Source organism: Paralichthys olivaceus, chromosome 4 (genome assembly GCF_024713975.1).
Source record: "Paralichthys olivaceus isolate ysfri-2021 chromosome 4, ASM2471397v2, whole genome shotgun sequence".
Lineage (NCBI taxonomy): Eukaryota > Metazoa > Chordata > Actinopteri > Pleuronectiformes > Paralichthyidae > Paralichthys > Paralichthys olivaceus.
Genome location: NC_091096.1, coordinates 2166127 through 2181316, shown reverse-complemented (window position 1 = coordinate 2181316; position 15190 = coordinate 2166127). Strand labels below are relative to the sequence as shown.

Genomic DNA, 15190 nt, shown 5'->3' with positions numbered 1-15190 from the left:
ACGTCACTAACGCGCTACGTTCCCGCGCCTCGCTCCGTTAGTCCCGCCCCTCAGCCAATCATATTGATGGGGGAAAAAATGGAGGGATTCTCTCAGAGGACCAATCAGATCAGTGGAATACAAGTTGAGGGGGTGTGCTCTCAATCAAACTATATTAAAAAAAAGTTACGTTCTTAAAGGGACAGAGACTTTTAAGAAGTTACCTGTTTCAGAGTGAGACAGATTTTATAATAATAATAATAATGATAATAATTTTAAATAATCTCTAGTTTAAATCTGGGGCTTTTATACTATGTTTAGATAGATAGATTACTTTATTAATTTTAACTGTAGCTTTCATACTATGTAGAGTTGAACTCTTTAGCTTTTATACTATATATATCTTGACTCTGTACCTTTTATACAATGGGTTAAATATGTTTTTCTATCTATATTTGGCTATTTTTAACTGTGTGATATTATGTGTGCAATATATGTATATATTTGTTTACTTTCACGTAATAACCAGGAGTAGAGAAGCAGTCTTGATTTATTTTTGTACAATAAAATAACAACATGAGCTTGTTATTTATAATTTTTGGGGTCATTTTCTGCGAACTTCTCGATATGTCTCAATAAATAATGACATGTAATCCTCATACTTCCTTCTTAAGGAAATTCTTAAATATTCCTACGGTCTAAAAATATTATGTTAATCACATTTACTTTAACAACATCATTGATTAATGATCAGTGTCACAATTAAATACCCTGGTTGACTTCCGGTTCGTGCTGTTGCCATGGCAGCGTGTGTCAGCCACACACAGAGAAGAAGATGGAGCTCAGCAGCGCCACCGCTCGTTTCCAGGACTCTGCGACCCAGTTTAAAGAGTACGAAGATTATCTGGACTCCAAAGTCACGTCCACGGACATATTTTACTTGAAGGTGAGTCTCACCGGTTCTTACCGTCGACTTCAGCCGCCTCTTCGCGGCCTGGAACCCGGCTTCCCTCGTGCTCTCAACACCGCGCCAGAACTACGTTAGCCAAACTCCCATTTTAAGTTTGCCTTCACTAGACTGCAGTGATGGTCACTGTTAAAACTAAAATTTCGACTTCTCAAAAAGCACAGTGAGCTATTCTTCCATTCGGCTTGTACCAAATCCTGCGAGCCGCTTGTATTTAACGATGAAACATCAGTTAGTTCAGTTCAGTCGCTCTCAAAACGGCAGAAGCAGCTAGCTAACGTCAGTGTGTTGTAACGAGATTGTAGCGCAATAAAACAGCTTTTACGACATTATTCATCATTTAATTATCTGCTGCTTGGTAAACTCAGTGTTGGTAGTAGTTGAAACTGTGTTTTACGAGTATTTACCGCATTTAACGCACTTTTATTTAACAACGTATTTACGAGGAAGTTTGCCAAAGTTTTGAATGGAGTCTGGCGTCGCGTCCTCTGTGCTCGAAGCGACGTCTATTCAGTGTCTACAACGAGTGGAAGTTTCATAATTATTATTATTGTCGTTATTTCCATGAACTTAAATTCACTTTTGCTGCATTCAATTATCTGGAGTCGTGCACACACAGTTTTGTAGGTGTGGTGCCTGCAGCTACACACTAGGTGGCAGTCACACACAGGTTTGTAGGGTCTCTGTTTTGACTCATGTCTCAGGAGAAACATGTCACAGGTGAGAATAATGATGTGAATCAGTTCCTGAACTGATCCATCGTTAATGTTCAACACCGGAGACACAACTGTGTGTGTGTGTGTGTCATTGAAAGCTTGTTAATGAGAGGGAGCGGGTACATCCCCCCACTCAGGTGCATCATTTCAAACCAGCAGTGACAACAACGACGTATTGATTCTGATCCTTATCTTTAAGTATTTTGTACTCTCATGTGTCCTCAGTTGGCTTCAGCAAATCTGTCAAACAGCAGAGTTCACCGCTCGTCCTGCGACAACATGGTCCATGCACCTATACACACAACTACCTTATAGTAGGAACATTTGTAATGAAAATCACAAATTTGTGGCGAGACATTAAGACAAGGCTCCCGGAAGTCAGAAATGTGTAACATTAAATAAATAAAGTTTTAGTTTTGGGTTATTTAAATGTCTCATGTTTGCACATTGTGTTATTTCATGAAATGTATCTATGCTTTTTTTTTTTTTTATGAAACAAGCTGGAATCATTTTGTCCTTCAGAGCAGTGATTCCATTCACCAATCAAAACCACCTTTATATTTAGATCTATGTTATCTATATTTATGAATGTTTATATATATATATGTTAAATAATAGTTCTTCTGTGATGAACATCTCTCCAGGTTAGTGAGTGCTGGTCAGAGATGTGCCATCCTGCTGTATTCCAGCAGAGGGCACACTTGTTAATGATGTATCCAGAGCTGCTGCTGCTATGGCCGCTTTGTTTGAACACCTGTGTCCACATGGAGAGGGGAACCAGTCTTATCTGCTCTGATAATCAGCTGCAGTCACTCATCATCATCAACCGGGGTCATCCAACCTGTGCGGTCACACTGACAAGCCTCGAGTCCTGATACATTAGCTAATTATAAACCCATTCTTCCCAGATAATCTTGAAGGACTCGTCACATACTCAGAAACCTGAAGTCTTTAACAGGTTGTGTCGTAAGTCACTGCGTCCTCGGCCAGTGTTCTGCAGGGTTAGTCCACATCCTGGTGTGTGGACTGTTCAACGTAGTTCATTCGAACAGACTTGTTCAATGAGCCTTGAAAATGAAGACAATGATTCTTGGGCCAATTTTAGGACTGGCAAATGTCTGAGAGTCATTTCTGGCGAGCCACATCAAAGTGGAGAGAAAATATAACTTTTCCTCTCGGGTGCGGACGCAGGCCCGGGGCTGCGAGGATTTTTGGGTCGGAGGACATGTGGCACATGCTTTGATCTGACACACCACAGGATCTGACAGCAAGATTTGGTTTTGAGCTGATGACTTTATGGCTTGGCGTCCAATGGCAGCAGGTCTGCGAATGGTGATTGAAATGTTATTGCTAAAAATTCCTGCAGAGGCTGTAACATACAAACGCTTGTACACTCAATATGTACAATTACAACTTTAAGCTAAAGGCCGTAGCTGCTGACAAAATTCAGATTTCATTTTATTCAGATGAATAAGGAGCTGAAGTCAGATCCAGATGTTTATCTAAAATAGACGTCAAATGAATCATTTGGTATTTGTCAAGTAAAAATACCAAGTTCTCTCTTTTATATCATTCAAATTATTTTATATGATTTTTTCAACGTCATCATGCAGGCGACAGCCAGAGGACCCGATCAAGACATTGAGTTTCCACACCTATTCTTAAAGGGTTATCTGTCATGTCAACTATTTAGTTTATTTATTATAATCTTTAGAATTTACAAAGAAATTGCACTTTTAGCTTAACACAACTGAACAGTTGTTCTGTTGTGTTTTAGTGGATGTTGGAAAGTTCATGTCTGCATCCTGTGTTTGGTCTTCTTTCATTGCCTTTCACCAAACTGTCCCCAGGTTTAATGGTTGTATGGAGTTGAAAAAAAAAAAAACCACACCAACAACATGTGACAATCTCCGGTCCTGACTGCAGCCTGACCGTGTCGGCTCTCCTCGCCTGACTCCTCTCCTTCTCTTCTCTCTGGCAGAGCAGGGAGTTGGCTCGTAAGATGGTCAAGCACGGCCACAAGGGCACGGTCCTGAGCAGAGAGGAATTTGAGGAGAAGAAAGCAGCTGCGCTCGCTACCGAGGCCACGAAGAGCAACGCGTTATACAACAGGAGCCGTCCAGTGTGAGTTAACTTCCCACCAACCCACTACACTCGCTGAGGTGTGGTCTGCATGAACAGGGCAGAGACATTCACACCAGCCACCAGTGTGATGAGAGAATATCAGTGTGTTGTCCCCTGAAAATGAAGTTTGGCTTTTTCACATGTGGTCAGTGGATTTTGGAATCAGTCAGTCGCTGTGGCTGAGAGAAGAGAAGCTGCTGTTGTGGCCTCAGCCGCTCTGTGTTAGCGTTCTGTGGTTCATTGTGTCGACTTGTCTTTCAGTGTGAAAGAATAATATTTGAGATGAGCGATGGTGGAGGCCTCTGTTGGACTGCTGTGATGCCTCAGACACTTTCTATCTTTTCTTTATCTCTGCTCATATTATTGACAACGATAGGATTCTTTTATTTATTTATTATAATCTACTGCACTGTCAGCATGTTTTGTTTTATCTTGTCGACACAGGGAGCATACGAGGAGAAGGAAAAGCTCTAGCTCCACCATCAGACAATACACTTGCTAGCAGCTTTAAGAATGCTGCTGTAGCTAATCCTGACCTCTGACCTCTGTGCGTATGGGTGGCGAGAGGGTCCAATGAAGTGTGGTCAGGTACTGGTTGATTGCTGTCATTGTCACAATATACTAGGCACCAGATTCTGACCAAACGTAAAGTCAAAATGTTTACGTCATAAATTTGATCTTCTGAGTTCCGAATTGGCAAAGACCTCCTGATTGACAGCTGGATAGGCTCCACACCACAGTCAGTATTTCGGCCTCATTTCTGGATAGGTGGAGGAAGTGGAGACGTGTCGTCCATCTTTATTTGCAGTCAACAGCTCAGACACAACAAGAGGTGATTTTTTCTTTTTTAGAGACGCTGTGATTGACTTCAAAAAAAAGTTTGCAAAAGAGTGTCCAAGTTCAAAAATCAGATCAAAACGTTTAATTAAAACGAGCTGAATGACACAACTACAAACTGCAGTCCTCTGTAAACTGCCCTCCCCTGAGGAAAGTGATCACACAGATGCTTGATAAAGCTGTGTGGTGGTGTCTCCTTTGATGACAAGCCAGAGCAGACTCCAAAAAAAACCGTACACACACACACACACACACACACACAGTTACACACACACGGCTGTGCAGTATCCAAACATTTACCTGTGTTAGGTGTTGCATTTGATTGAACCCTCAGATGCTTATCCAAATGTGCCGTCTCGCCGTCCCCTCCCCTCCTCCTCCTCCTCTCTCTGTGAACATCAGTGACACTGGTGAAATGGGAGCCTCCACACCTGCAGTTACACTGATATTAGGCCACAAAGACTTTCATCTTGTCCCAGCAGGATCCAGGGAAATGTTGTACGGGAACACTGGGATGTTATATACACAGAAGTCTGTTCCGCTTCCAAGATCTACATCCATGTTGAGGCCCTTTCAAAGGCTGCGATCCTGGAGCGTGTTTGTATGTGTCCTGACTTTGTTTGGAATACAGGATGACATACACCACATTGACAACATCCAGTCAGACGCATTTTAAAGTCATGGAAAATCTGTCTCCTGTGGTTTGAGAGGTGGCTCTGAAAAGTTTGTAGTTTGTTCCTGCGGCTGTGGATTCACCACAGTTACAATGGACAACGCAACTTAATATGAATAATAACATTTTTAAACATCTACTTTTAAGGATTTTTTTTAAGTTAAACATTATTAAAGTTAGTTGTTTGTATTTTCTTGGTCTTAATAACAAATCAAAACATCTACACTAGTGGGGGAAAGGAGTAAAACATTTCCAATACCAATATGTTGAATGCATTTAACATTGATTCCCACGATGAAAAAAATAAAGCCAAATAGCCATTAATCTGGATATTTCAAGTTTGGGCACCTCTGTACAGTGCTGTTCCAAAACATGAGTCAACCTCTGAATCATTGTCTGGAAAACTTTTGACATGATTCAAGTTCTTTGAAATTTAAAGCGTGGGCCATGTGCCAGTTTAAGCACCCCCCCCCCAGGGGCACGAACGCTCCCTGTTGCTGATAGGTTGGAATAATGTTTCCCATTTACAGAACCAGAGCAGTTGAGGAACACCAGACGTTATTTCTTCAGGGAGAATTAGCGGACTGTGAGGAGATATTGACAAGAGAGTGTGTTAGATTAGCACTGTTAACTTAACCTTTAGCCAATCGTGTGTTTAATGAGCTTCAACACCTCGAGAGAAATACGACAGTGCAGTTGTTTCTCATTTGCCTCATATTGAACTCGACAGGAGCCGTGTTCAAATAAAACATGACTTTGAAATAATGAGATGTTATTGTGCCAGCATTAAAGTGGAGGCTGGTTCCCGTCCAGTTCATTGTAGTAATTTCTGTTTTGAATACTGACGCACCTGTTTGAGAGAATATCTGAACTGTTTAAAAATCCTCTCCTGGCTCACGTGAATGTGATTTTTTGCCACGATCAATTATTATTGGGCTCGTCTTTCTTCAGAAGATTAAAATGCTCTGTTAATAATGGGACATTTGCTCACTCATAACAGTCTGATCAGACCGCAGCAAGTGGTTTTTGAATCGTTTCCAAGATAATTAACCAGCATGTTATGCTATTTCAAAAAGAAAACACTTTACATTGGATGTGATCCTGTTCTTGGTAAATGATAGTTTAAAGCAAATTAAGTTTTTTTAATTTTATATCTAACCATTAAATAATCATCTGATACATCTGCTTGTTTTGCAGTTTCCTTAAACTGGGCCTAGGCGGTTCACTTTTAGAAATGTTGTTGAATTCCAACTCACACTGTGAATTGTCTGTTACGTAAAGCCGAAGATCATGGAAACATCCAACAGACAGACATGTTGCCATAGCTCAACCAGCCTGGCCTCCATTTTAACCATGTTAGCCCACCTTGACATCACCCATTGGTTCGTGAGCTGCTGCTTTGAGGCCGCGAGTTTGACATTTTCTTTCTCCATCTTGTTTCGACAACCTGCACACCGAAAGACAAACAATGCATCATAAAGGTCAAATGCGGTCCAGCTCTAAAATAAGAAATTCGAACAGTGTCTCCAGCTTTACACCTGTGTGAGTCATCAAATGTCCTGAGAGGAAATTAAAGAAAGTGAACACATTCACTTGCTGTTTGGATTGTTGCTGCAACACTAACAACCTGTAGGTGACTACTCAACAATATATGTGGATGTAAACCTTATTATCATCTTAAATTATTTTCCCACCTTGAAAATGTGAAACTTTGACAAGACAGGAAAAAAAAAACTGCAGAGCTTTTGCAGACTTCTTCCATCAGAAGTCTAAATGCAGATTGTTCATTCCTCTGTGGTTTTCTGATTGGACTTCCACCAAACTGACCCCCTGACCTCCTGTTATGGTCACACTGTGAAAACACGGGCCCCAGGATGCAATATACCACCTGCGACGTGTCTGAACACAATCAGTACAGTGTTCAGAGTGGCCACAAAAGCTGGCAGCTGTGTGGTAAACAATCTACAAGTCATTATTCAACCAAGTGAATCAACTCAGTGATATTAGGAATAACCAAACATTTGCCATTTATTTGAGCCTCTTTCAACAGATGTTGATCTCAGTTTTAAAAATCCTTCCCTAAAGACTTGGACACTAGCATTTTATCCTCTCATGGCGCCGGACGGCCATGCTGGTTTGGAAATGTCTTTCGCCTTCTCTGTGGGCCTTAACCTATGTCTCCCAAGGCATGTCTTTTTTCACCGCTCTGTCACTGCTTTGTGTTTCTTCCCTTCCTTTCTCTTCTGCTTTAACCTCCCTGTGCGCTCTTGGAGACCTTTAGTGCCTGCAGGTGTATAAATAGAGCTGTTTTCAATTAAGGGCAAACCTCGCCTGTAGCGTGCATCTGATCAATGAATGCCCCTGCACCTGTGGTAATAAAATACCAAGGGAGTGGGGATGGTGCTGTGAATGCTAATCAGATGTTGCCCTGTTGTTGCCCCGGCCCATTCTTAAGGACAACGTGCTCCCCCTGACAGCTCGGCTGTGAAAGCAGGGGGAGCGGCTTTGCCAGCACATCACACAAATAACAAACAAAAGACCTGGTGCGCTCATCAGACATCAGTGAAATTCAATACATGATCGGAGAAAAGGACACTTGAATGAATGAACAGGACGATTAGTGTGAGGATGTTTAGTTGTGGAGTAAACTCAATGGAGAGTCAACAGATGGTTACCAAAAAAAAAAAAACAGGGCATGGTTTTGATTTCCTGTTTTCACTTGTGGATCAAATTTAAAGTTGGTGAGATATCCACATGTTAGGTTGTACTAGTTTTTCAGTTTCCCTGTTTTCCAAGTTAAGTATGAAACATTCATTAATTTGGCCCATGTCCCATCTGCTAACATGGAGTTTATGACCTTTACTGCAGCCGGGCCACCAGGAGGCGTGGAGGCACTTTGGCTTCACTTTTGAGCAGCAGTCATGTCATACTTCCTCTGTGGAGTTCAGATTAGCACTGATTGATTATAAATTGATAATTAATAACTGGTGTTGTTGATGTCATACTTGTGAACACACTTTTTTAATTGTGATGTGAACATTATCAGTGTGAATGTTGACTTTGCATATACAGATAATTGCCACATTGAAACTGTTATAATTCTCCTCAGTGCCTTAGCAGATGGTGAAAAAAGTTCCCTTTTAAACGAACATAAATTATGTTCCTTTGACTTTTATTTGAGGGCATGGGCGTGACGTAATTATTTAATCTGTTCTAATTTGATGAAAATGTTGTAAAACACTAAGCCAGCAAAAGAAAATTAACACATGTGTAAGAAGATAAAAAATATAGGAATGTGGGCTCGTCTCAAAACTGCCTCAGTGCGGTAAGACTTTGATTTTCGCAGAACATAATAATCTTACATTTCCCAAACTGCCAGAAGTTGGAAACCGTCTTCTGTTAATTCGATCAAAATCCATCCAAATTAGAAGTCATGCACTTTGTCATGAACAAGAAAAACATTTGATCTAGAGTCAGAGACAAACACGAGGAGAAGCGGAGCTCTGCTGAGGAGATGTGAGGCCTCTGTTTCCTGTCTGCTCCGGCTCTGGCTCTGGCCCAGAAGTCCATGTCAGCATATGTCCTGACCTCGCGTGCTCACGGCAGCGCTGCGAGGTTTCCATCAGGCTCCCCGCGATCTCCCCACAGTCCAAACCACAGCCATGCTCATTGTCCATTGTGCTGCTACGTTTTTACAGTCTGCCTCAAGAATTCTCCGCTCTCCGGCTCTCTACTCTATATTAAAAGTGAGCTATCACTTGCTGTGCCAAGTAAAACCGGTACTACGAACACGCACAGTGAATACATTTCACTGTGGATCCAGCCTCCAGATGCTCAGCCAAAATAAGATTGTGGATGTGACTGACATGAGTGGCTCACAACGCTGATCCCAGGCTCATTTTTAGCGAGCCAAACCCCTGCCACTCCGCTGCTCCGGCGAGGGCCCTCAGGCGACGGGGTTCTACAGTTTCTATTACATTTGCTGTCAAGCCAATTGCCGTGTTTGCACTTTGTGATTTTGGATGGGTGTGTAAATTTGGAGTTCTCCCCCGCAAGCTTTGTCCAGAGACCAACGTCCTGCCAGGCCCAAGCTCACCATCGTGTCCCACTGCACAGTAGCTCAACACGTATAACAAGCAGCTGATACAGCAGATATTACATAACAAGCTGTTGTTTGACCTGAATGATGTCATTGATACTTCATGTTAATGACTTGATAAATGCTACTTAGAAGAAACCAAACAATGACTGACCCGATTCTCTGGATATCGGCGATAGTTCGAGACATGTTTTTACTAAATGAGGGTCATGAGTCATGCCTACTTACTCGCTGTAGATTCTGTGGGCAATGACTGACTCTCTTCGTATCATGTCTGGTCCAACTGATGAGAGTCTAGAAATGTTCACGGTTGTGGTGCATGACCGTTTTGGCTCTGAAGATAATGAGTGTTTCATCAACAATATCTGAAACGCTGTTGCTAAGTACCCCTGATAAAGGAAAGGAAGTGGTTTCCACATCATATAGGGTTTTCCCATAAGGCCACACAGTCACCTGTTCTTTGTATTTCTAACTGCTGCAGGGGGAGTGTCACAGATCAAATGGCCTCCAAGGTTCTCCCTGAGGCTTGGTCTGCAGGAAAAGGTCTCTAATTTGGCCTTGAATTACTGCCATCTTCTTTTAATTGATTTCTGAGTGTAAGAAGAGTCGGTCTCGGCAAAAAGGTCCAGCAGTTATATAATACTAGAAATAAACCTTTATCATTTTCCTTTCTGGAGAAATTCTTTGTCAACAAGCAGTTGAAATGAATTGAATATACATTTAAAGATATAATACGTAGCAACTCTTCCCAAAAAGTCTAGAAATGTCGAGGTCTATGTTATATATTTTGTTGCTCATAAGGGATCCAGATTTTATATTGTCGACCCAAAAAGATTATGTGACAAGAAATGGTGGTGATGACAACCACTCCCATGATCCCACTCTGTTTTGCGACATCTTCAACTGATGAGAGTGAAAACACGTGCTTAACATGTGTAAGACAGAGACAGCAGCCATCCAGGGGTGAGAGCTTGTTCTCTAATTCCAGGACTTGCATCAGAAAAGATCATCATCTCTAAAACTTTGACATCTATCGAAATCTATCTACACATCAGATTTCTCTTAAAAACATGTGATCTGAATCATCTGGACAACAATATCAACCTTTTGAATATGCAAAGATTGCTCTGACCATTGTCCAAACGGAATATGTCTAACACAGCGTCAAAAAGAAGTCTGCACCAAAAAGATGACAATGTTTCTTTTGATCCACACTCAAAAACACGCACCTCTCAGGCAGCGTAACCTCCCCAACCCCCAAAAGCCACTGTGACCACAATAGACAAAGAAAACTCAGGTAGAATATCATGCGTAGCACATGTGTAACTGATACGTTCGGCTCATTGTAATCAGAGGTGACAGAGGATTTTAGAAAAAGCCCAAAATAAAGTAAATTGTCATGCTGTGTGGAATTTCCCTGAACGTCCACCAGCCCAAAATAATATTTTCCATAAGATTAATTTTCCCAAGCACTCAGGAAAAATATTCTGGTACAGTGCGTGTTGTTTCTTAAGAAATCACTGTATTATTGAGTGTTCCCATCTGTCACACTGTCAGAAGCTGTGGGCTAATGAAAGCTTCAATCAGTCAGTCTGTCCTGAGAATAAAACAAGAACTGATGTCAAAGCACAATATCCTCATACCCTCCATGAAATGAAAATATCTCAGAAAACACCTTTTGTTCAGTTGCTGGACATTTATTTGTGAAATGATTTCAGAAGGAATGTTTGGCTCTGAATCCTCAAAGATATTTTAATGGCATAGACTCCATTAATTATGCTGGGAATTATATGCTGTTGCAATTTTTGGCGTGTGAAAGAGGACACAATGTGGTACAGATCACATTAGTTTGGCACTGGAGATAAAGCCCAAAGCGACATTCTGCAGTAAAATGACTTTATATGAATACACCCATTCAGGAACACCATGACCAGCAGGGGCACTGTGACTGCAGCTTCCATAGACTTTAAATAAAGTTAAGCCAAATCATCTGGATCGCCCCCTGGTGGCTAGCTGCAGTCATAAAACTAGCCTCCTACATGTTAGCTAACAGACTATGAGCCAAACTAAAAAGTGAAAATACACATCAAATAAATGGTTGCTGTGATTTAGGTAGTTCTTGTGATCATTCTTTCACTAAGTCTGGTTTGAATTAGTTACTGGATGCTATAAAAATAAGGTGAAATGTCAGCTGAGCCTGACTTGTGAATGTTCATGACTCCATGTCCAATAGATAGACCTTGACAGGCAGCGTCTTTACAGGATAATCAACATTAGTCATCGAATCTTTGAACGAGTGGTGTTATGGCCCATCGGTGCAGTTCACTCTTTCAGCTGTGCAAACAGATAACGAAGAGTTCAGCAGAGAGACGAATCATTGTTTAGGCTGCAGGTCAGTGACACTTGGGTTAACACACTTTCGAAGGTGACGGATGTGAATATATTTAGTGGTAAACACATGAACAGCAGGCACTTAGAAAAAGGTGAAAGTGCAAGCATGCCAGGTTTTACACAGTTGTGTCATCTTTTGTCAAAATAGCACTGGAATACACAAAATTAGATTTAGAAGCAAACCAGGATATTTATATACTACATTATTTCCCCTCACTAGCTTGTGACGATGCAGAAATTACAGTACAAAATGTGGAAAAAAGGAATGCATATTACAAAAACTGGTTCTAAACCGTAGTAAAAATAGAAAATGTCACAAAGCAGTGGAAATAAACCTTTTTAAGCAGGTGGCTTGTTTGATTGACAGGCCATGAATCTGTGAGGTCTCATTTTTCCATATCAAGTGAAGCCGTGATGGAACAAGCGTTCATTGGACTGTCAGAACTTTATTTTTATCCACCTAAATCTGATACACATTAAATCCAGGGCTTGTGTGAAAGGCTTCGACAGGGTGGTTAGTACTGAGTTTACAACATCAGTTTAGGGGGCTTATGGTCCAGGAGGAAGGCCCCTGGGTTTGGGTTCTGGTATGGTTGAGTTCGTTTCTATGTAATGCTTTGTTTACACATGTGTAAACACACTTGGAGGAAAGTAACTTTGCAGTAACAGCTGTTCACCCCCAACAGAGGCGGACAAAGCGTTACATAAACTCTGCTTTATACCATACGGAACATCGTGACGATCAGGAGCCTTAGTGATTGATTTTAGTTTTTTCATATTTAGCTTCTGGTTTGTCTGTTAGCAATATTAAGAGAAAACTTTTTTTTTTTAAATCTTGAAACCAGACCAAGAAAGAACCCACTAACTTGTCAGGAGGATTCAATTTGAATTTACTTTAAGGCGACAAAAATAATTAAATATAAAACTATTTTATGTATGGGAGACAGATGCTTTAAGACTTTTTTTTTTAGCATTGCAGATGATGACTGTTCACATCCCTTCCAGGGCCCACCTGCCTTGACCACAATCCAAAAACAAGACGCAGGGCTTGATCACAGTTCATTTAATACCCAGTCATTAGCCGCTAATAACCATCATTTAATAGTGAAATTCTTGTTATCCCTCCTAAATGAGGCTTGATAAGAAATTTGTTAATTGACAGGAAACTCAAACTTGCAGTGGCCCATCTGTTTTGCCGGAGTATTATTCACTCTCCGTGACTGTGTGTGTTGCTTTAGCTACTGGATGGGGTAACCCCAGTCACTTGCCTCCTCAACACCTGTGTTTACTTTGGGGCCTCAGCCCCCTTGACCCAGCAGCAATCCTTCACTCACTCAGGAGATGGAGCGAGGTTCCAACCTCCAAATATGTGCTGTCCCTGCACTTTTACCACTGTGTGATTCCTCTAAGACTTTCATGATGGAGTCACGGGCCAAACGACTCGTATAAATTACAACCCTTTCCCAAATTCTAGTAAATTCAAACATCCCGATTCTCTCAGCTCTTTCACTGTGATGTTAAGCTACGCTAAGAGCAGAAACTGGCTGTTTGTCTGAGCCTGTTGTGGCTGCTGAGGCTTCTGAAGGTGGAATGGAAAGTGGATCTGAGGAGCCATTACTGTAAAATATAACCGAACTTGTCTTCTTGTTGGCCAGAGCTGCAGACAGAGCTGGATCCAGTAATAGTGAATATTCAGCAGTAACATAAAAATGAAAGAAACAGATTTATAACTCAGGGACTGCCGGTTCAATCCTGCAGGTGTCTTAAGGGAAGTTTTGAGGATTATTACTTTCTCTTACTGAACTTCTCTGTGCTGAACCTAAACTCTTTCTTTAACACAACAAATCTGTCCATAGCAACAACTACAGTACCCTTTGATCAGATTATTCCTGACTCAAATCTTAACTTTTACCTTCACAGGTTGTTTTTTCAGCAGGATTACGCAAGAACTTCTGAATGGATTCCCATGAAACATAGAGGAAGGAAGAGTCATGGGCCAAGACAGAATCCAGTAAATTTAGGCATTGATTTAATGTTGTATTTCAAAGTTTTATTTTATTCCCTTATTTTATTTGCCTTAGTCCCAAATTGTTTTAATCCAGTTTCAACCACATAAAAGACTTAAATTTAACGCTCTAATTTTTAAAAGTGCTGCAATGGAAAAGTGCTGTAACTGTAAATGAACCAATGAATTTGTCAGTAAAAAACGTACCAGGATGAAATAAAGTTACTATAAAATTACATGTTGATTTAAATGAGGTGAAAATAGTTCTGCCTCAATGTGTGTTAAACTTCAAGTGCAAATTTGTTGACACACACACGGAAAATATACATATACAATATAAAATCAAATATTTTCAGTCCAGATTCTCAGTTCAGAAATGGGTTTTTTTCCAACCGTACTGTAAATGTGGCCTTTCTGCGTTTTCTTTTTACAGTTTCCCTTCTTCTGAATTCTTACCCACAGCTGAGAGCTCACCAATGAGCTGTTTACAGCCTCAAAAGACGTTAAGTCGCTGTGGATCTGATGAAAGTTGTGCACAGTCCATTCTGAATGTGTGCCAGAGTGCTGTTGCTCGTACTGCCGTGTTAACCGTTCATATATTAGTGCCAGTGTTTTTTCAGGTGTGGATACACTAGTTAGTGCCAAAAACCCTGTTTCCATGGAAACAAGCCAGCCAAGAGTGTAAGAAAAAGCTGCCACGGTTTCATCTAAAGTCATTAAACTGTGATGTGGTCAGTGCCTCTGCAGGCAGCTGTGACATTCTTTTGAAATTTGCAGTTTTCCAATTTTTTTTACTCAAATTTATTTACAATGTTTTGTGTTATGAAATGGTATCTGGAGTATTCGGGAGTGTCCTGGGAGCTTGGCATGTTCGTTGAAGAGCTGTGCACTGACATATTAGAAGCTGGCTTGAGTCTGCCTCATGACTCTGGCTGTATATCATGCTCACCGTCTTTTGCCTCCTGCATAATAATTGTATAAAGTATTTGAATATTTCATGTATCACATATTTTTCTTAAGTCCTGGAAACTTAATTAGTGTCATTAGAAATATCAAGAAAGTCAAAGAGGCATGGTTAGGAAACATCTTCTGTCGACAGTACATCATAGGTTGAGAAGCTTCCATAAAGAACCTTTAAGTCTTCATGTGACTTTTTCCTCAGGTTAAGAGAAACATTTCAAACCGTTTGCATGTTGTCTTTTCCAGGACACTGGCAAGTGCAGGAAAAGAACTCAAAGATAACTTCCTGAAAGCCCTGGCAGAGCGAGAGGAGGCCAACCGCAGTGGGAAAATGACTGTGAGTACATTATTACAGCACTCCAATTGCTACGTAATGGGATTCCCCTTCAAATATTTCTGCAATTCCATTAGTTTGGGAACAAAATCCATACTGTGTCAA

At 40.9% G+C, this 15190-nt stretch overlaps 1 protein-coding gene across 1 annotated transcript in view; it reads left to right on the top strand.

The window, feature by feature from the left end:
* Positions 1–770: 770 nt before the first annotated feature.
* The window catches only part of cfap299 (cilia and flagella associated protein 299), a 61318-nt gene continuing 46898 nt past the window's right edge, over positions 771–15190 (top strand). Inside the window, exons 1-3 of the mRNA XM_069523333.1 lie at positions 771–925; positions 3644–3786; positions 14998–15088. Of these exons, the coding sequence (XP_069379434.1) occupies positions 815–925; positions 3644–3786; positions 14998–15088 (345 nt within the window). The 5' untranslated portion in view covers positions 771–814. The remainder of the gene's footprint in view (positions 926–3643; positions 3787–14997; positions 15089–15190) is intronic.